The sequence below is a fragment of the Protopterus annectens genome, chromosome 5.part0 (assembly GCF_019279795.1).
Source record: "Protopterus annectens isolate FY-2018-M chromosome 5.part0, PAN1.0, whole genome shotgun sequence".
Taxonomy (NCBI): domain Eukaryota; kingdom Metazoa; phylum Chordata; order Ceratodontiformes; family Protopteridae; genus Protopterus; species Protopterus annectens.
In genome coordinates, this window is record NC_056735.1 from 377,119,023 (window position 1) to 377,141,344 (window position 22,322).

The 22,322-nt window shown below is 40.1% G+C and overlaps 2 protein-coding genes across 6 annotated transcripts in view; one reads left to right on the forward strand and one right to left on the reverse strand.

Moving 5' to 3' along the window:
- LOC122802163 overlaps nucleotides 1-10,148 on the forward strand; it is a 1,241,087-nt gene extending 1,230,939 nt beyond the window's left edge. The window contains exon 23 of the mRNA XM_044071837.1: nucleotides 5,331-10,148. Coding sequence (XP_043927772.1) covers nucleotides 5,331-5,419 — 89 coding nt within the window. The 3' untranslated portion in view covers nucleotides 5,420-10,148. The remainder of the gene's footprint in view (nucleotides 1-5,330) is intronic.
- A 76-nt stretch (nucleotides 10,149-10,224) lies between these two features.
- The window catches only part of RIOX2 (ribosomal oxygenase 2), a 456,423-nt gene continuing 444,325 nt past the window's right edge, over nucleotides 10,225-22,322 (reverse strand). For all 5 annotated transcript variants that reach the window (XM_044072345.1, XM_044072343.1, XM_044072342.1 and 2 more), the window contains exon 10: nucleotides 10,225-10,611. In XM_044072345.1, the coding sequence (XP_043928280.1) occupies nucleotides 10,453-10,611 (159 nt within the window). In that variant the 3' untranslated portion in view covers nucleotides 10,225-10,452. The remainder of the gene's footprint in view (nucleotides 10,612-22,322) is intronic.

Below are 22,322 nucleotides of genomic sequence, written 5' to 3' on the forward strand. Positions count from 1 at the left end.
ACTTTGTTAGCCAGAGTCCCTTACTGTGGCCTGTACTTCAGAGAAGTAGATGCCAAACAGGAGCAGTCCCAGGACTGAACCCTGAGGTAATCCACTTGTCTGGAGCTGGATTTTGAGTTGGCTACTTTTACAGTGTGGGTTCTGTCAGTTTCTGTGAGTTGGCAACCCATCGAGTGATGTAGGGATTAATGCCCAGCTTCGTAAGTTTATGATTTCAGAGTGGGGGGATGGTGTTGAAGGCCTTGGCGAGGTCCAGATAAACTGTGTGTACCGCCTTACCCCTGTCCACAGCCCTGGAGACTGATTTGAAGAAGTCAAGCAGGTTGAGGAGACAAGATCGGCCCTTTACGAAACCAAACTGGGTGTGGTCCAGTGTTTGAAGGTTGCCAATGTCTGTTTAGAAGTTCCATGATAATGCATTCCATGGCTTTGCAGATCAGGCTCGTCAGACTGATGGGACGATAGTTCTCGGGATCCAAGGTGGATCCCCCCTTGTGGAGTGGGATAACTGGTATAACTGTAGCTGTGCGCCACTCATTGGGCATGAAGCCTGAGATGAGGCTAAGATTAAACATGACACTTAGGTGAGGTGCCAGTTCATTTTGTAGTTCATGTAGTACAAAGCCTGGGATGTTGTTTGGTCCCATGGATGCTGTATTCTTAGTGTTTTTTACCTGTGTGGCCGTGAGTACCGGAATTTGGCAATCTTTTGGTATTGAGATGGGCCCTTAAGGGGGTGATGTTGGCACTGAATCTATCAGCCAGGATATTGGCAATATCCTTGGGATCAGTATACTTAATGCCATTCTGTTGTAGCTCAGAGCAGATCTGAGCATTGCCATTTAGATTCTTGAAATAACTATAGAATGCCTTGTGGTTGTCCTTGGAATCTTTGGCATTTTATTTTCGTAACTAGCTTTGGAGGATTTTATGAGGGATCTCAGCTTCTTACTGAGGCTGGTAAGGGAGTTTTTTTGCATCCTGCGATTTTCCTCTTTTTTGCAACAGTTTCTTCCTTCTGTTGTATAGTTTATTTATAGTAGGGGACCACCAGATTGGGTTGCTTTTTTTTTTGGAGAAGACTGCCTTAGTTCCGTTTGGAATGGCATGATTCATGCACAAGTGGATATGCTCGTACAGTGCTTTAGTGTAGGATTCAGTGGTCGAACTTTCAGTTCCCGTCTGCATGGGTGTCATGATGTTTGTCACTTCTGACTTGAGTAGCATGAAGTTGGCTTTGGAGAAGTTTTTTATGGAGGTTTCCCTACTAGGGGGTGGGATGTGGATGTCAAGGGTGATTAGCTTATGGTCAGACCTGACTAATGGGGGGGGGGTGACAATGGTGTGAAGCATCGATCTACCATGTTGGTAATGACCAGGTCTAGGATATTTGAGCCCCTGGAGGGACTATGGATTAGTTGGTCCAGGGGGTTGGAATTTATGAATTCCAAGAACCGTTGGGCAAAGGTGTTGGTACCAGAGTAGTTTTCCCAATTAATGGCAGGGTAGTTGAAATCACACAGTATTAGGGTGTTTGGTTGTATCTTAACATTATCTAGTATGTTTAGAAAGGTGTAGTGAGAATCATGGGGCATGGTGGGGGATCTGTAGCAAGCTACAATTTGGATTGCAGTCTTACTTAGTGTTAGTTGCACCTGTAGAATTTCAGATGCATTCTGTTGGGCAACTAGTCTGGAGGTGTGAATATCCTTGGTGAATATGGGCACTCATATGCCTTTAGTGCTTTGGTCCTGGTTTGGTGGCTGAAAAGTGCGGCAAGAGTTGTAATCTGGTATTGCAGGGGTGCTCTCTGGAGCCGTGAATCAAGTCTTAGTTACTGCACAGATGTAGATGTTCTCCATTTTTAGGAGTGCCTCTAGACAGAGCATTTTGAGGTTTAGACTTCTAGCATTGAGTAGCATTACCTTCAGATTTACTAAGGATATATGCTGTGTTTGAGCCTGTAGTGGCAACTATATAAGATAAACAAATGTGAGTTCAACTATGTGTCATGTTGCAGTCTTTTCTATTTCAGAAATAAAATATGCAGAAACGTCTAAGCATGCAATTTCATACAGCAACCTGAAATTTTTTAATTAATATAAACACCGAATGTTTTTGTTAAAATGTATAACTTTTTGTTCCAGCTCATAAAAAGATATAGTCAATTAATTGTAAAATAAATAAGTATAATGCAGAAAAAAAAAGTTAAACTTCCTTTCATATGCAGTCTACTTGCTTGTAGTCAAGTTTCTATTTATGTTGTAACCGAGTATGTTATTCTTTCTTGCCTTATTGTTAATTTACATAAAACTAAAATTGTGCTTATTTACAAAATGAAGAAAACAAACATGCTTTAACATCAAGTTACTTTCCTTGTAAATAAGGATTGCAGAAATAGAAAAGGAAAATATCTTCATTGTTCCCTTATTTTTTTTCTGACTTATTTTGCTTCCATTTAAATGTATGTGCCTCTTCTAGGATATTAGTCCAATCTATTTGCTCTGTTTGTTAAAGTATTTTATTTGTTTGCAAAAATGACAAAGCCTAGTCAGGATCTTTGAAGAATTTAATCCCATTTGTAAGGAAAATCTTTAGTCTGACCAGGAATAATAAATGCCCCTATATTTGCTTAAGTTCTCTAATAAGTGAAAGGAATTGTTTTCTTTTCGTCATCACTGTTGTTCAGTAGTCATTGCCAAAATGCACAGTATTTCCATCGTATATAAATGGTGACTTAGCCCATGCAATTTTAAGTACCAATTCTTTGTCTTGAGATGAAATAAATTTCACCACTCTAGATCTCGGAGAAGAACCAGGTTTTGCAGCAGGTTTATCTAGGGACCGTGTGCTCTCTCTACCCCAAAAGAGAGAGCTTCAGGGAGATCTAAAGTCTTAGGAAGCCAGGCAGTTAATGAAGAAATCGTGTTGTTACCTTCAGGAAGTCCAAATATACGATTATTATTCCTTCAAGATCTATTTTCAAGGTCACCTACTTTAGATGACAAGATTTTATTTTGCAGCAATAAAAATCCAATGCTGTTTTCTCCTTCATTTAGCCTTCTATCCACATTAAGGGATTCTTCCATGCTAGAGATCTGATTTTTCTGTACCTGAAGAGCCTCACTAATTTGTTCCATTTGTTTGGAACAATCTTTCTTGAAATCATCAATTTTACTGTCCAATCTGTCCATATTTAATGATAATTCTTGAATACGAGACAAAAGTGAGTGAAGCTATTTCTTACATGAAGAATTCTTAACTGCTGCCTTAGTGTAACTCATGTTGCTGCCAGATACAGTGAAAGAAATTATTTTTTACACAGTTTTTGACAGGAAAACTATTAGATTTTCAATTTGTTTCTTGAAATAATCTTTTATAACACCAAGGGCTATTGAAATTTACTAGCGTGAGCTGTTTAGGATTATTCAAACAAAACATTTCCTGTCAGAAATACAACTTCCGTAGCAGAGCAGTGAAGAAGTGCTGCTATCCTTGTCCCATGCTGGCCATGTACCTCAAGAACTTTAGTTTTGATAACACATGGACATTGGACTTGAGTGTTGGTACATTTGTTCTACAGTACAAAAATAAAATAAATGATCCAAACGAACAAACTTGAAAAACTGTAGAGAAAACCAGGAGACCAAAAAAAACAAGTGTTTTAGCGCTTTCATCCACAAATTTAATACGTGAACTTCTTCAGAAACACTTACACAATAAACCCAGTTCCTTAAATACTTGACAATACAGGAAATGACCTCATGTTGATTAATTGATTTTGTTGAAAAAAAAAAAAATATATATATATATACACATAAATGTGAATAAAAAATAATGGTAAATAATCATAAATGAATATAACCCAGTTAAGGAAAGTATGTTACAGTGAAAAAAATATATATATAAATATATATGTATATATATTACTATAAACAAATAAAAATGTAAAAAAATATGATAATATAATAATGATGTAATAAAAAAATATATATATATATATAAAATATGTATATATGTATGTAGTTAATTGATATATTGTCTATACTTTAAAAAACATTTTAAATTAATAGACTCATTAAGGCCAGGCGGCTTAGCCCCCAGCGCAAGTTGCCACAGTGTCTCTTTACACTCCAAAATATTATTAAAATCTCCTCCAAAATCACTAGTGTTGATCTTGTCCAACACTGAAAACTCAAATTTCTTAAAATCCCTACAAATTGATGAATGTTTAGCCAAAGAATTGAGCCTATCTTTATTTTTTATTGCTAAATTGTGTTCATAAATTCTCCTTTTCAAAACCCTCTTGGTTTTGCCAATATAATACTGTTCACATGATACACAATTTGCAATGTATACTACATAATCTGAATTGCAATTGTAATAACCTTTAGCCCAAATCGTGTAGTTTAAAGACTTGACAAACACACAAGTACTATTGCTGATAAATCTACATTGTCTGCAATTATTACATGCATATGTACCCCTCTTGATGCTAACAGCTCTGATATTGTCCTGATGTCTAACATGATCTATCTCAAGCATAGATTTGATGTTGGTTACCCTTTTGTAGGTAAAAATAGGTTTAACCCCTAGGTTTAAACCCTAAAATACCAACCAAATCTTTGTTGCCTAACAACACCTTCCAATTACTGATGATAATGTCCTTGATGGACCACATTAAAGGAAAGGCAATGTTGTATGTGTTGAGAACACTTACATTGGTGGATCTAGAACTAACACCTACATGGTCAGACAAAAGAATAGGTTTAGCAATACCCTTTCTGAGCTTAATAACTTCCTGCTCTATGTTTTGAATCCAATCTAAGGTGTAACCTCTACATAAAAATAAAGATCTCAGGAATTCAATTTCCCTAAAAAATAAAAAATATATCATCATCTGTAGTTAGTCTACTCAGACGAATTATTTGCCCCTTTACAACACCTTTTTTCATGTGTGTAGGGTGTAAACTGTCTTTGTGTAGATACTGGTTAGCAAAAACCTCCTTCCTGTATACCTGACTGCTGAAAGTGTTGTTAACCATATCCACAGTAAGTAAAACATCAAATCTTCTTAGTTCCTTACTCTTCTAAATACTCAGACTTGACACCCCTTCCCCTCTCTCTTCCAAACGTTTTAATGCCACTCAAATAAGCACAAGGCTGTGTGATTGTGTGAACCATGCACAACGCTGGTCCTGCAGTATATACCACTGTAAAGTAACATGTCTTCAGATACATTTTAATGAACATTTCTTGCTACTATGATTTATTGTAGATGAAAGAAAAAAATGAGGAAATTTCAATAATTATTATTTTTTTTATTATAGGAGGAGACAAGTATGACAAGGATCATGTAATTATCAGACAACTTTTGGAAGGGGATAACTCCCACCTCTGGGAGATAGAGGTCTTATAACACTGCATTACTGCATGCAAACACTGTGAAAAAAAGACTATGGACAAGCAGCTAAATATGAAGGATGGCACAGAACCCATGACATTGTTTATGTACTACAAGAATGCTACAGTGCAGATTGCATTCTGCTTCACCTGAACAGCTGTATGTAGCCACCAGAAAATGTTTTCTTTTTATGTCATCTAAGAAACGAAGAATCTTCTGTGTCTGCCATAGATAAGTGATGCTAATTAATGGAGACTACATTAAGAATGACTCTCAACATTTTTTTACTTAATAAAGTGCAAAGAACTTGATGTTTAAAGATTAAAATTTGTACCAAAATAATGTGAACTCATACTTACAGACCTTTCTCAAATACTCTGGATCCAAGTACAGGGTACCAGAACATACACTGCCGTATTACCATGATATCGTTGCATGATCACAGTGGTCATACATTAGAGAGAGCTTAGTCAAACTTGTGGACAAACGTTTTGCATCATAGTACATTAGTTCAGAAAATGGAAGTTCTGCCCCTGATGTTAATAGTACCGCCCAGGGAAATATAAATATTTATCTGTTTGCCCGTTAAGACCAGTAGACCTAAAACGGAGTTGTTAGCAACATCATGTCAAGTTTCAGTTATGCAAAGTATAGGCTGCTTAAGCAACCACACATATTCACAAGTATTACTAAACTACAGTCAAGTACAATAATGGTTGTTAAATTTAAAACATCACAGTTAATGTTTTAATTCATAACCAGTGGTTTCTGTGTTCACTACACTATACAAAAAAGTTTAAAAAACATACCAAGTCCTTCTGTACTTACAGGAGGACTCGAGTTGCAAAGTTACTTGCAATACCTTCATCTGTTTCTTAGCCAAATAATCATGTATGTTATGTGAAAACAATTTGTGCATCTAGAACTAGGTTAAAAAACAGTAAAAAAAAGGTGTGTTTTTGCCTTGTATCTATGCTCTCTACATTTCCAGTGCCATGCGCATCATTCTAAGTGGATAGCATTAATTTCTGCCACACTTAAAAGTGATTTTTGGTAAGCCTTGTTCTTCCCACAGTGTATTCTATCTCTCCATAATATTATGCCACATAGCCTATCCATTTTCAGTGTCTTAAAGAGCAGTACTATGATAATGAATCTGAGTGAGTCTAGAAAAAATATTGGTAATTTTTAACAACCTGCTTTGACTGTTGTTAGTTTCAAACCCTTAAATATAATGCTAAGATCCTTTAAGCTAGATAAATGCAGTTGCTTTTGTAAATCTTTTAAATATCTTCGCTAGAAGAAAGCTATACCACTGACCACTCACTCATTCTTTAAGCTACAAGCAACAAATTTCAGATCATACATGTCCACACAGTTACTACCACAGGCCACAAGTTGTACATGGTCATGAGGCAACTTTCAAATGGAAACATAAAATTTCAAGGAAAACCATGCTGGTATGCAGAAAGACAAAATCAGAATGGGATAAGGAAAAAAAAAAATAAAAAAATAAAAGTAAATGTGATTAAAACTTGCTTTCTTTACAAGTAGGTCATATCAAAGGGAAGAACAAACAGCGCTGAGAAAAACTTTGCACTTCCATGCAGCTGTCCTACAACTAAATGATCTTTTTAAGTGCACAGCCTCTAGAAATTATGATAGCACTATGGTAATCCTGCAGCCCTTACACGGAGTAAATCCTACGTCATGTCAGCATACAATGCTACGTGCTTTACGTCTGCTGTTGCACCTATAAAACCATGTGCTGCACTTCTACAACACAAACTGCTGGCCATCAGGACTGAAACATCACAAAGTATATTAGATGCCCTCTGCAGGCAGCCTGGACATGCAAATTGACAGGATAGTATTTGAAAGCAAATGAACAAGCAGTGGACGGATCCAGTGTTATTTTACATTGGAGACACAGAAGAAAAAAAGGGAACACTTTTAGATGCACATAATATGAGCACAGCAGCAGAATATGATCTAATGAGAATGACATTTGTTCCAGTATTACCTGCGAAATAGCCAACACCCTTCTGTAGCCTGTTTGTTCTGGTTACAAAAGGATATGATTCTAATTACCAATTACAGGGATAAAATGGACAATGGCTAAGAATGTGCCAATTTTGTATTTTTATTGTTGATTTGATGTATTATTGGCTTAAAATGCAGATTTACTTTTGTTGCACCCACTTTTCTTCAATTTGAATATATTAATGAACATTATTTTTATGTATATAATATGTGACAGTAATCATAATTTAGAGAACATGTTTTACTCAGGGCTTTACTCAGTGTTGCATGTTACGGAGTATCAAAGACTAACCTGTCACCCAACCATACACCCTTCCCTGCTGTCTTACTTTATAAAAGTTAGCCATTTTTAGGCTTTAAAACAAATTATTTTTCTTAATGTGCAAAGGAGGCCATTGTGCAAGATTATGTAACTATGTGACAAACCAATCAAAATATATTTCTGCATGCATCCACCATCTCAGTCAATTGAACATACTATACGTGGTCTACATTACACAGTATTAGATAATTACAGTTACAAACTCCCCCAACCTATGGCTGCGAAACAGGTTTGGTTATGTCTGCTGTATATCTTTTTTTTATACTATTAACAATTGTGGGCAAAAACAGATCTACATAGAATGGGACCATAAATATGAAAATTAGAAAATAAGTTACGGTTTAAATTTTTAAATAATTTTATCATACATCTTGTTCTTCAAGTTCCCAAGTAATGTATGGCAAAATAAAGATATGTATAGGAAAATACCTCACACTGATTCTGTCTAGGCCTTACCCTCTGCATTCACACCAAGCACTTTCTGTTCACAATTAACTAAAGATAAGAGTATTGCTGGACATCACAGTGAAATGTGGAAGGTCTGCACTTAAGCTCAATGATGATGCATTAATCACCACCACACATCAGCAAAACTAAATTCTCATTCGCAACAAAAGTGCATTCACAGCTATAACTCATGTATCTAAATTCACAGCTGGCTAACTACAGTGCTCCTATTCTGAACTCAGCATTCTAATAAAGGCCGATTATTCTTGGGAGGACACATACACAACTACCATTTACAGCCAGACTCTTTTGTCTTAAAGGAATTACAATTTAAAGCATGTGCCAGTGAAGAAGGCATTGCAGGCACTAATTGAGCTCAGTGTTTTTACTTACTTGCAAAGATTCAGAACACCAGGACAAAGGAGACTATTATCAACCAGGTACTTCTTTATCATGTTCAGGTGGGCAAAAATGTTCAGTTACAACTTTTGGATAGTTAAATGCTCTGCTAAAAAAGTGAGGGTGGCCTAATGGTTAAGATGTTTGCCTTACAAGCACAAGGTGCAAGGTTTGAGTCTCACAAGGGATAATTGGCTAGGCTTAAAATGGCTTGCAAGGGCAGTTAGCCTAGTACTAATCTATGAACCTATGCTAGTTTTTACCAGATCAGCAATAAACCCAAATAGTTCAACAGAAGTTGATTATCAACTCTCTTGCAGCACTCCCAGTAGGCAGTCTGAATTGTTTCGGGCTTTGCAGCCATACATCACTGTGGTTAATACCATTTACTTGTACAGTTAAAATGTTACACAAATAATTCCTACTCCTTATATACATGCTTTACTGTAAAGTGCACCTTAAACTTCACTTTATTTTCTAATTTAGTGTTACCTGTACTCTGCAAATCTGTACTCAACCTTGACAAGCTTAAAAAATAGACTTCTAGCACATATGCTCATCATGTCTTTAAACTCCAAACTGAGTGTATATGGAAGCAAGGCAATATTTCCATATTATGACAGGTAAAAAATTCAAGAAAGGTATTTATTGCATTTCCTTTACTATCCCCTAGTATGCCACTGAGTAAGGCACATCTATTTTCTTTCGTTAACTTACCATTTTCTGTGATAGCCGTTTACTCCATCTATAACACAAATATCTAATGCCTTTGATGTTGATTTGGCACCCACAGAATAAGGTGTATTAGCATTAAAATGCTTCAGGTTATGGCACCACTATCCTTTCAAAATACACTTTTCCACAAGAATATTGCTACTGTAGCAGAACTAAAAGTATTATCATTTGACAAGCTCGTCTAAACAGCTTGCATATTACAATCAGGGAATGCCTTACTGACTATGGACTTCCCCCAGCAATGTTTCAGGTTAAAAGTCTTTCTACTCTAAATATATAGCTTATTATGAATACAGCCATTTCAACATTTGTTCTTTTAGTAAGACACAAGCCAACCGCCGCCGCCCCCCCCCCACACACACCATTTCATACTCTTGTTACATTTAACAGGCTCTGGCACATACCGTCAGGAGGCTAATGTGTAATGCCAGAACAAAAGTGCTTTATAATAACATTCTGCCAGGAACTCACCGACAAATGGTTATAACTGCAATGCCTACCTCACTGTACATATAGTATTAGTCCAAGCCTTTTGCATTTTCTCTGTACATGTACTTTACTTGGTATGCACCAGTTTTGTTATATTATGTCTGATTATTTTACAGCTGTTAATTTGCTATCCTTACCTGACTTTAGTTCATTTTTGTACTGACGAACTGTTATTTTTTTGTACTGTTACTCCTAAATTCACTTTCATTCCATGACATATCTGGAAATGACCAGATAACTAGCTTGACTGTGCTTTTTTTGGCAAAACATCAACAGTCTGTAAATAAAGCACTTATTTAACCAACCAAACTGCATGACTTAGAATAATTACTTTTCATGTTCGGTTTATGTTAGTGCAAACTGTGTGAAGAAAATAATAAAAAAGTAAGAAATAATCCAGACAGGTTTATTTCCCCATATCAGGAAGCACAACTAATACAATGATGTTATCCATGGGATTTTATAAGTGATACTGACCAAATGAAGAACAATTTCACTAGCTACAGACCAGGCTTTGTGAAGGAATATGGTGGACATGATTGTTCCTGCAGTTTGCCAAAGTTCATAAGTCAGGATTACAGACATTTTGCACAATCTGAATTCCTTGATTCCATTATACAACTTCAAGTAAACTCTCCCCCCACAGTGAGAGCACAAAGTTTTCTTTTTCTTTATCTAAGCTGAGTTTCAGGTCTCTGACGAGAACACTTTGATTACTCCAAAGCTGCTTCAGTGCATCCATGTGAGACAAAGGGAAGCGCAGTCCACAACCCTGTAAGGGGAATAAAAAGAGACATTATAGCATTGCTGCATCAATTATCTTTATTAAATCTACAGATTTTTACATCTGATTTGTTGATTATTGACAAAACAACACAGCTTATATGCCAAATCATTATGCATGCCTGGCAGCACAAAGAAATAAGGCTTTGAGAAGTTAAGGAACTGCTTCCTGTACCCCCATGGTACAGGACTTGATTTCTTCCACCTCCATCTGCTTACTGTGCAACTCTAAGTAAGTCACTTAACCAAACAAGGCTCCTATATCTCCTTTACAAAGAGGGGACACTTGCATCCTGTGGGCCGACCTGGTTAAAAAAATGGATAAAATAAAAAAAAATGGACTGGCATTCCCTTCTCCTTATCTGTGATAGTCCTGATGTACAACACTACTCACAAAGGCAGGTGAAAATGCAAACAGAATTCAACCTTGGAAGTCTGTAGGTACCACTCTGTTAGCAATTCCTGAGCAGGCAATGGGATACAAGGTTTCATCTATAGTAAAACTACACTTGCCAAACACCAAGTCACCTGAAAAAAAACTGTCAGTGTCAATAAGTGTGTACTGATTGCTCAGGATCCCCTTACTCCTTTTCCAATGAAAAACACTAGCAGTAAATCTCTAAGGGATGCTGTTGGCAGACCTGTATTATTAGATCTGTCTAGTACAGGTAATGCTGAAGGTGAGTACATACACACACAAACACACCATACAGAAGTGACTTTTTTTTTGTCCAAAGAGGTCTGGTAAGAGGGGGCTCTAACTTAGTGAGTCTGGAATTTGATTACTGGAATTCAAACAAATGCAAGCTATTGTGACATGCTTGTGAGACTGTGGACTACAACATTACAATGCCCAGCAATAACAACAGGTTTAGCTTTAACATTATGATACTGCCTGCAGGCATGAACTATATGGGGAGCATGGAAGTTTCAGTTATGGATGAGGCTTTGAAGCAGTTTATAGATTTTTTCCCCCTACAAAGGTAAACTGATTTACTGCCGACCTCCTTCCTTTACCCAGATTATCACACAGGGAGGTCACATTAGTTAGTACATTAAATAGTGAAATATATGATCTGACCTTTCATAATGCTGCATCTCATATTTATTTGTGGGAAGAAGGAGGTCAAACCAGAATACTTTGCAAAGGGCAGGTATCATCTGGGGCATCTAGGCGATAGGCTGGATGTTTCAACAGTCATCAAATTAGTGAAATCTTTTTTATTTTAAACTCAAAAAGGGATAAGATCTGTTCAATCTGCACTGTACTGTATTAACCACAGCAAGACAAATTAATTGTACTGCATTGTTTCGCATGAAAAGGCTGATGTTTCACTGATTACAAACTTTTTACACTGACAAACTTTTTCTTTCTGTTAAGAGCTACACTTGTAAACACAATAATGGAAAAGTAACAATTAGTGGAAGCGGTGGTCTTGTTACTGTAACAAATTGCAATCTTCTGGTCTAGTTAACAATATGGGTAAAAATACCAGTCCTTAAATAAATAAATGTGTGCTTCTCTACATTTCTCCCAAAACCTGGACAACAGTCACAAGCTTCTACAGCACCAGTTTAACTCAGGTCAGCATGTGTTTATGGATGTTGCAGTGCTTTTTTTTTTTTTTTTTTTAAAAGAATCAAAACTGAACACAAACTCCCCTAGCACAGATTGGATAACTTAGGATGAGGAACTGCATTATCTCGGATTTTATGGATCTTCCAACTTGCAACATGTTCTGTTACTTAGAGGTGCTATAACCTGGTATTCACTATTAAAAAAAAAAAAAAAAAAAAAAACTACTGCAAAATTTAGGTAATAAATGATCAACATTTTTAAAGAGCTGGAATAACAAAATCAGTAATAATTGCCAATGAAGGCTTCTTTTAACAACCTTTAACTTCCTATATAACAGCTACACCCTCGACAAACTACTCCAGTGTGGGAAATGAAGGCTATTAAGTCATACAATTGAAAAAAAGTGCATCTTCTGTAGTAAGCCCCCATAAGAACAAACAACTTAAATGTACTTCATAATAAAAAGGGTCATTTTTTGAAGATATACAGAAGATTTTCTTCAATCAACTGTAAGGAAAGATTTTAAAAATCCTCCAGAACTCCAGCTATAGCCATTAATATAAGCGAGGCACTCCAAGTGGAATTTAGCCACCAACGTTTTAGATAATAGGGTCTGCTTACCAGCTTGTACACAAGGGCAAGCCTGTAGAAGACTTTAAAATGGCTAACATATTGCTTAATTTACTTTGTACGTCACAGGTAACCAAACTTATAGCTCTCAATGGAACAGACTATCTTAATTTCACAAAATATTTGGGTAATAAATAGCCCTTAGAGACTTGAAAGCTAATATTGCTGTAGGTTCACATGGGATATCTGGCATCTTTAGCATGAAATTGACGGAAAACTATTTCCGGTCTTCATTCCTCTGTATCAGTTTACATTATAATCAGGTTTAATCTTCAACTACTGAAGGTCAGCTGCTGTACAATATACAAAATGTGGTGATATTAAGATCGTGGTAGCTGTAGACCTATAAACATAACCCGAATCAGTGGAAAGTTTTTTTTTTGTTTTTTTTTTGACAAGGTCTTGTTAAAATTCCTTTCAGCTGATCTGACTTCAACAAACCTTATCCAGCAGCATGATAATATACCAGAAGTCACTGAATTTAGTCTCCTTGGAAATGTTATTTATCTAGACCTGATGAAGCCCTCTGATACCATTCCCTCATCATAACATTATTAATCAACTATCAGATTTAATGAATATCCTTATAATAACCAGAGCTTTAGCAACTGGCTCACAAACTGGACTTTCCCTGTCAAAGTTAGAGATAACCTGTCCTTACCTAGTGCTGTAACCTACAAAGTCCCAAAGGTATCTGTCCTTGGGTCTTATCTGCTTCACTTGCTCATAATTACTGCTTCCTTGCACCACTGCACAGTTCTCAAAATTGGCTGATGACACAAAGATAGCACTACCAGTTGCTGGTTTTAATGACCAGCAGTTACTATCGTCTCAAAAATACTACATGGGTCAAATATATACAACATTCAGCTTTAGTATTAAAAGCGTCCAGCTATTTACTCATTTTGGTAAAGACAACTTAAAAATTCACATCTATTCAATGCTGACCTCCTGACATCAATTGTTTATTACACAGGCTTGGATTATACTGCTCTTAAACTTCCTACTTGCCATCCATGTTCAACATATCTACAAAAAAAGCGAATGGAACCAAGAGTTTAATTTTATGCACCATTTTTCAGGATCTGTGGATGTTTTGATACCAATCTGCAGTTTTCTAATAAGGCTCCATATTAAAGGCAGGGCTTCACTTTATATATACTCTACAGCTACCAAGCAATCAGAAAGTACAGTTGTGTACACTTACCATAAATGCAGATGTTCGAGTGTATTCACTGTTGCAGTCATCACCTGTGGGTTATCCCTACTGTTGTAGCCCTCAGCAAGCCCAAATACCAGAGTCGATGTTTTTTATCACCTGCTGTCACTTGTAGACTGAAGTCAGGTCGTCAGTGCTATAAAGCAAGGCAGCTGACACCATTATATCAGGTTTTCTTGCCCTAACCAGTCAGAAGCCCAAGGAAATATGGCAAAGTAGTCCTGGTGGTTAAAAACCACCCTAAGAAGCTTATGTCTCCCTAAGGAAAGAGGATATAAGGGTGAAGGAGGGGAGGAAACCAGGACTGCGACATTAAATACACTTGAACATCTATATTATGTTCTTTGTGTTTCACTGTTGCAGTCATCACCTGTGGGAGGATTCCCAAAGCTGTGGAGGGGGGAATGGAAGGATTAGAAACCTAGGCATGGGTAAGCAAGTCCTGTAGAACTGCAGAGGAAAACCCTGCCCTAGCCTTAGAAAAGAGAGGAAGGTGGTAATGTTTTGTAAAGGTATGGACCTCAGTCCAGGTGGCAGCTTCCAAGATGTCCCCGGTGGGAACTCCTGTGAGGAATGCTGTGGAAGTGGAGGCTGCCCTAGTGGAATGGGTATGAACGGACTTAGGGGGTGATTTTCCATGTAATCTGTAGCAGAAATGGATACAGTGTGATACACATTTGGAAATGGTTTGCTTGGAAATGGGCTTCCCCTCTGCCCCTTGGGCAAAGCTGAAAAGAAGTCGGTCCGTTTTCCTGAAGGGTTTAGTACGGTCCAGGTAGTATCTGAGCTGTCTGTGCACATCTAGTGAGTGCAGAATTCTTTCTCCCTTGTTTTGAGGGTTAGGGAAGAAGGTGGGCAGATGAATGGGCTGGTTGAGAGTCACATTAGATACCACCTTGGGCATAAAGGTCGAGTTAGTCCTAGGACAGACCCTGCCTGCATGGAAAATGATGAAGGGCTCAATGGTCATCAGTGCCTGAAGTTCTGAAACCCTTCTGGCTGAGGTGATAGCTAGTAAGAAAGCAGCCTTCCAGGAGAGGTATTTCAGTTCTGTTGAAGCAGCAGGTTCGAAGGGTGGTAACGTTAGTTTTCAAAAACATAATTCAGGTCCCAGGCTGGCGTGGGTGGCCTTTTGGGAGGTCTGATATTAGAAGCTCCTCTTAGGAACTGTTTAATCAAAGGATGTGAGAACAGGGGCTGGTCTGTATCGAAATTAACTGAAATGGCTGAGGTGTGGATTTTAACAGAAGAGAAGGAGAGGCCACTAATGAGTAACTCAGCTAGATAGTCCAGGATAAGAGGGACAGAAGGTTGTGAGGAACTGACCCCTCTGGACTGGCTCTCGGAGCAGAACCTTTCCATTTGCCTGCGTAAGATTTTCTGGTGCTGGGCTTTCTGGCCTCTGTGATAATGTCTAGGACCTGTTTGCTTAACAGGTGCCCCTTGCTTAACTTTAGAGCATTAGCCATGCTGTCAGTTTGAGAGAATGGAAGTCTGGGTGCAGCATTTCCCCCCCATCCCCCCACCCACTTGAGTCAAGAGGACTGGGATCAGGGGAAGCTGCCTGGGAGGCTGTGATGTCAGGCTGCGCAATAAGGGATACCAATGCTATCGGGGCCAGTCTGGAGCAATGAGGATGGCCTCTGGTCCCTCCTCCCTTATCTTGATCAGTACCTTGGGAATAAGAGGCAGAGAAGGGAATGTGTACACAAAGAGGGAGTTCCAGGGGAAGGTCAAGGCATCCACCTTCCACGCTAGGTGGTGATACTACCTGGTACAGAATTTCTTTAGCTGGTGGTTGAGGTGCGAAGCAAATAGATCCACCTCCAGATTTCCCCACTGCTGAGTGACTTGCAAAAAGATATTTCTGTGGAGCTGCCATTCGTGAGGGTCTAGTAAGTTTCTGCTTAAGTGGTCTGCCAGGGTGTTGTTGATCCCTGGTAGGCATTGGGTTATTAGGTGTAATCCCATGGAGGAGGTGAGGCAGTCAGCCAGAGGTTCATTGCTAGCCTGCACAGAGGGTAAGACTGGGTCCCTCCCCGTTTGTTGATGTACCACATGACTGTGGTGTTGTCTGTTTTGATAAAGAGAACCTCTGGCCTGAGATAGGGTTGGAAGGATGTCAGAACCTTTTATACCGCCATCATTTCCTTCTGGTTGATATGTATGGAAGGTGCTGGGCATCCCAAAGACCTTGGGTGCACCTGCCTGCTAGGTAAGCGCCCAGAGCAATATCTGAGGTGTCAGTGGTGATGGTTTGCCCGGTAGGGCAGAGGATGAAGGGGAGACCCTTGTTCTTGGCACAGACCCCTGCCCACCAGAGAAACTCGGCCATTATACAGGGGATCAGAGGGAGAGAGGTCTCTTAAGAGGCTGTGAGTGTTGACACCAAAGGTTCTTTAGATACCACTGAAACTTTCTCATGTGAAGCCTGGCCAGAGGCTTTAGAAGGATGCAAGATGCCATATTCCCAAGGCTCGCAGGAACTTCCTTGCCATGAGGTGAATTTTGGATGCCAGCTGGGTAAAGTAGGGAGGCAGGAAGCTCTGCTTTTCTGGGAATAGGAAGGTCATTTGGGATGCTGTGTCCAGCAGTGCTCCCAAGAAAATGATCCTCCTGCAGGGTGTTTGCTTTGATTTCTTCTCAGTGATGGTGAACCCTAAGGAAGTTAGGAGGGTTTTGACAAAGCGGAGGTCCTGGAGCAGCTTTTCTTTGCACTCTGCCTGAATGAGACAGTCGTCCAGATAAAGGTAAATCTGTGTATTTCTCTGTCTGCAAAATGCTATGGCTGGGGCAAAACATTTGGCGAATACCCTGGGAGCAGTAGATAAGCCAAAGGGAAGCGCAGAGAAAAGTGTTGTAAGCCTGCTCTGAAGCACAGGAATTTCCTGCAGGATTCCCTTATGGGGATGTGGAGGTAGGCATCCTTTAGGTCTGGGGTCATTAACCAGGCATTTCTTGTCAGCATATGCAGAAGCTGCTGCAAAATCAGCATTTTGAATTTGGGGACCACCAGGGAGGTGTTCAGAATGGATAGATCCAGGATGGGGTGCCAAGTGCCCTCCTTTCTGGGAACAAGGAATAGCCTGGAATAAAAGCCTTTGCCTGTTTGATCTGTGGGAACAGGTTCTACTGCCCCTGGGATATGACAGTTTGGACTTGTTTTAATGCCTCTGCTCACTGACTTGGAGAGAAGTCTGGGTACCCTGTGGAAATTGGGAATTCTTTGAAAGTGAATTTGTATCCCTGAAAAATTATCTTTTAAGACCCATTAGTCCTTTGTTATAGACAGCCAATTTTCTTTACAGAGGAACAGGCTTCCTCCTGGCTTTTGGTGGGTTAAAGGAGGGCAGAGGGGGGAGTGGGAGTCACTGAGAGTTTTTGCCATAGAGGGATGGCTTAGAACTCCCTGCCTTTGGGGCAGAAGTGGTCCACTGTTTGGTTCTCTGCTGTCCCTGGGACAGGGGTCTGAGTGGTCTGTCCCTGAGGGGCTTACCTTGCCCCTGTCTGCTAGGTGCAGGGAAAGACCAGTGCTTAGAGGGAAAATTCCTGATGAATCTAGGAGGTTGAACCTGAAAGAAATCTTTTCCTGTTTGCATTGATTTTGCTTTGTCTTCCAACTTTTTAAGCACCTCTTCTGCTTTTTCTCCAAACAAGCTGTCTTTATCCAAGGGTGCATCAATTAATTTAGACTTGACATGATCAGGGAGTGGTTGTTCCTTTGATCATGCATGTCTCCTAATGACAGATCCAGACACTGCTGTCCTGCTTGAGGCTTCTAGTGCATCACATCCACAGTGTAAGAGTGTTTTGCCACTTGACAAGTAGAGTGCAGTAAATCTGCTAACTCTTTAGAACTGGCACACTCAGGAAAGGCAGAAATATTTTGCTTTTAATAGTTCCAAAGTGTGTGGCTGATGTTTTAACATATGGAACTGACAGTTGAGTGCTCTGATAGCCAAGGTTGTAGAAGGGTATACTTTTTTTACCCAATCTGTCCAGAGCTCTGGCATGCTTGTCAGAAGGAGTAGGATTCTTTGCAGAACTAGCCCTAGCTCCTTTAGGTCCCTGTGTGATGACCTCAGAGTCTGCAGCAGGATTTTTGTACAAGTATTTGTGAGAATCCAGTACTCTGTAATACCGGTCAGGTTTACTGGGAGTAAGTGGGAGGGCATCAGAGGCTAAGCTGGATTAATGGGAAACATCATCCACCACTTCTAAGATAGGGGGGATGGCCAGGGGTCTGTGCTGGGGCAGGTCTAGAAACTCTCCTAGCCTTTTCTTAGACTGAGGAAGTCCTGAGATTCCCAGTGGAAATGTTACCTGAGGGTGTGAAGCGTTTCCCCAAAGGAAAAGTCTTCTGGTGGGGAGGCAGAAGGAATGGATTCCTCTGCATCTGAATCCTCATAAGTAGTCAGAGGAAGTTGTTCCTCCTCAGAATCCTGCTCCATCATTAGTTCAGGAGAAGGGTGTCTTTTCCTTTTAGAAGTTGTGGACTGCCCTTGATAAGGGAGATGAGATCCTATACCATCTTAAGCATTTGGGCTTGGGGTGGTGGAGCAGGAGTAAGATGGTGACTAGAGGAAGATTTTCTAGGAGTGGCCTGGCTTCTATGTCTAAGAGTATCCATTGGTCTGAGAGAAACTGTAGTCGGATGAGAAGACGTTTTTTGTCTAGAATCGGTAGTGCGAAAGGCCTCCTCGAAAGCCTGTGCCTGCATCCCGGCTCTGGACCCAACCAAGGCAGAGACAATCAAAGGGTCTCAGTAAAGGCCTGCATAGATATTGTATCGGGCATCAGGGGCTGTGAAAGCACCTCACTGAATTCCGGAGAACTGATGACCTGCTTAGTGGTAGAATCGTCGGAAAGTTTAGTCTTGTGTGGTCTGTCTATCTTTATCCCTACGTTTTTCGGAATGTGTACCGATTTGTTGGCTGATGGATGCCAGTTTTGAAGATGGAGGATAATTCTTGTCTACAATAAGAGCTCTACGACGAATGGCTATCGCATTAAAGAGGGCACAGAACTGGCAATGGGGGACGCGTGGTCTGGGCCTAAATAAGTGACACAGTATGAATGGAAGTCTCAGTGTGGGATCTGCTTTCCACAGGCGAGACAATTGTTCTTTTTTGGACATTAGTTAGTGCAAGAAAAAAGTATCCCCAATGGGGTACTTAGCTTTAGACGTTTTCAGCTGTAATTCTCACTCTGGTAGCAACCGACAGGAACACTTGTGAACTGTTTCTGCTACGGGCTCCACGGCAAGAAAGACTGATGTAATGGCGTCAGCTGCCTTGCTTTATAGCAACTGATTACCTGACATCAGTCTACAACCGATAGCAAGATCCGCGGTGGTGGTGCTGCGGTAGCGTTGTCACCTCACGGTAAGACGCTGTCCAGTTTGATTCTCAGCTAGAGCGTCTTCTGCGTGGAGACATGCATGAATGGGCGTACCTTTGTTGAAGGTTGTGCGTCAGGGCTGGCAACTCGGCATGTAAAAATCAACTGCAATCATTAGCGGACCGGAGTTCCGCTGTGGCGACCCCTAACCGGGAAAAGCCGAAAGACACAAGTCTACAAGCGAAAGCAGCTGACACAGAAAAATATTGACTCTGGTATTCGGGCCAGCCGAGGGCTACCACAGCAGGGATAACCCACAGGCAATGACTGCAACAGTGAAACACGAATAATATCTTGTTCAGCATGTGTTCACTAAAATGATAATCAGCATGAGAACGCTAAGTTACATGACCCACCATAGTATCACTGATTCTAGTTTCTATACACAACAGACTAATGGGGGGGGCTTAAGATCCTTTACTGTAGGAAAATTAACACTCTGTTCACTGTAGTACTTTTCCAGCACTCAAAATAACCCATTTCCGCATATCAAAAGTATAAAAACTAAGATTATTAGTAAGGCATATGATATTAAAGCAGCAAGAAAGAGAAATTATCTTTACAAAGTCAGATTAGCCAAGTCTGTAACTAACTTGAAAAACGTATGCCTACTATGGTTCTTTCAAAATGTATCACCTACAAATTGGACAAACTCTTTTACAGCCCATTCTATTACTGTCAGTCCAAAAACCAAACTTTCCAACTTGCTCTTTATCAAACAATTATAGGAATTTGTTGATCTTCATGGGGTTTTCGGATTAGTAGAAGGCTTTGTTAATGATCTATGGGCTCTCTATTCCCAGTGAGAGTCTCCCTCACAAATTCTATGCCTTTGGTAACCATGTAGACAAGAAACTCGCCACATTAACCAATATATTTTCAGGTAGTCCAAAAATTCTAATTTTATTTCTCCTGCAATAATTTTAAAGACCTCTTCTTTTCCCAACTGTTTGTCTGCATGCACTTCCTGCTCTTTAACACTTCCACCTACATTATTTAAAGAAGTCTTAACGCTCTTAATTGTTTTTAAAGATGTAACTGCAAGGACAATGTAGGGAGTTCTGTCTGATGTGAAAAGTATTCAGTACTTTTCATTTTGGTTGAAACTCTGCCACTTAATTCCTGTAAAGAGCAAATAAAGTACAGTTTTGTACCTACTATAAATGTAGATGTTCGAGTGTTCACCCTGCTGCAGTCATCACACTTGGGTTATCCTGTCGTCAGGCGGTCCCGCAGTCGGCCGGAATTCCAAAGTCTTGGTCCGGCGTCAGTTGCTGTCGCCTCTTCCCTGACGTCAGTGCTCCAGGGGTATATATAATGCAACCTATGCCATTTTCTTCAGTTTTTCTGGCCCCAGATGTCAGGTGCCCCCAAAAAGGTGGCCAGAAATGAGTACCAAAAGGAGTAACCACAGCACAAACACAAAATCCCTTCAGCTATAAGCAAATACATCAGTAAGGCATAGAAGAGATTTAGCCAGTAGATCAGAGGGGATGGAGGGGGGGTAACCTGGACTGCAGCAGGGTGAACACTCGAACATCTACATTTATGGTAGGTACAACACTGTACTATGTTCATCGTGTTACCCTGCTGCAGTCATCACACTTGGGTTGAATCCCAAAGCTAAGGTAGGGGGGAGGTATCATAGAGGGTTAGTGGAGGCTATAAGACCCCGCAGAACTGCAGTGGCGAAGCCCGCCCTGGACTTAGAGTAAAGAGGTAAGTGATAGTGTTTGGTAAAGGTGTGTACTGAACTCCAAATTGCAGCTTCTAAAATTTCCTTGGTTGGAACCCCCCTGAGAAAGGCTGTAGAGGTAGCTGTTGCCCTGGTAGAGTGGGATCTAATGGTAGCAGGAACTGGTTTCCCATGATGGGTATAGCAGAAAAGTATGCAATGACCTATCCATTTAGAAATGGTTTGCTTTGATATAGCCTTCCCTTGAGAAGCTGTAGCATAGGATACAAAGAGCTGGTCAGATTTTCTGAAAGCCTGTTTTGTCCAAATAGTAACGAAGCTGCCTGTGTCCAAGGAATGCAGGAGTCTCCCACCTTTGTTCTGTGGATTGGGGAAGAAGGTGAGTAAGTGGATGGTTTGATTTAAAGCTACACTGGAAACCACCTTAGGCATAAAGGAAGGATTAGTTCGTAGAGAAACTCTGTCTTGATGAAAAACGAGGAAAGGTTCCACTGCCATTAGTGCCTGTAGCTCTGAGACACTTCTAGCTGAAGTTATTGCTAGGAGCAGGGCAGTCTTCCATGACAGGAACTGTAGATCTGCACAGAAAGCTGGTTCAAAGGGAGGTAGCGTTAGTTTTTCCAGAACAAAACTGAGGTCCCATGTTGGTGTAGGAGCTCTCCTAGGTGGTCTAATGTTTTTTGCCCCTCTGAGGAACTGCCTTAGAAGAGGATGTGAAAATAAAGGTGGATCCATGTTGTAGTGAGCTGAAATAGCCGAAGCATGGATTTTAATTGAGGAAAAGGAAAGTCCTTTGTGCAACATCTTAGCTAAATACTGTAGAATGTGAGGCATGTGAGGCTGAATTGCGTCTTGGCCTTTAGCTTGGTTCCAGGCACAAAACCTTTTCCATTTGTCCGAATAAGCCTTCCTGGTGCTTGGCCTCCTGGCTTCCAGAATAACATCCAGAACTGCTTGTGAAAGAGGTGCTGGTTGGATGTTTAGATAATTTGCCATGCAGCCAGATTTAAAGTTTTGAGCTGGCTGTGAAGAATCTGATTGTTTTGTTGTGTGAGCAAATGGGGGATTTGAGGCAATATCCATGGTGGGCTGTGGGCCATATATTTCAATAGCAGATACCAGTACTGGCGTGGCCAGTCTGGGGCTATGAGAATCAGTCGTGGTCTCTCCTTTTTG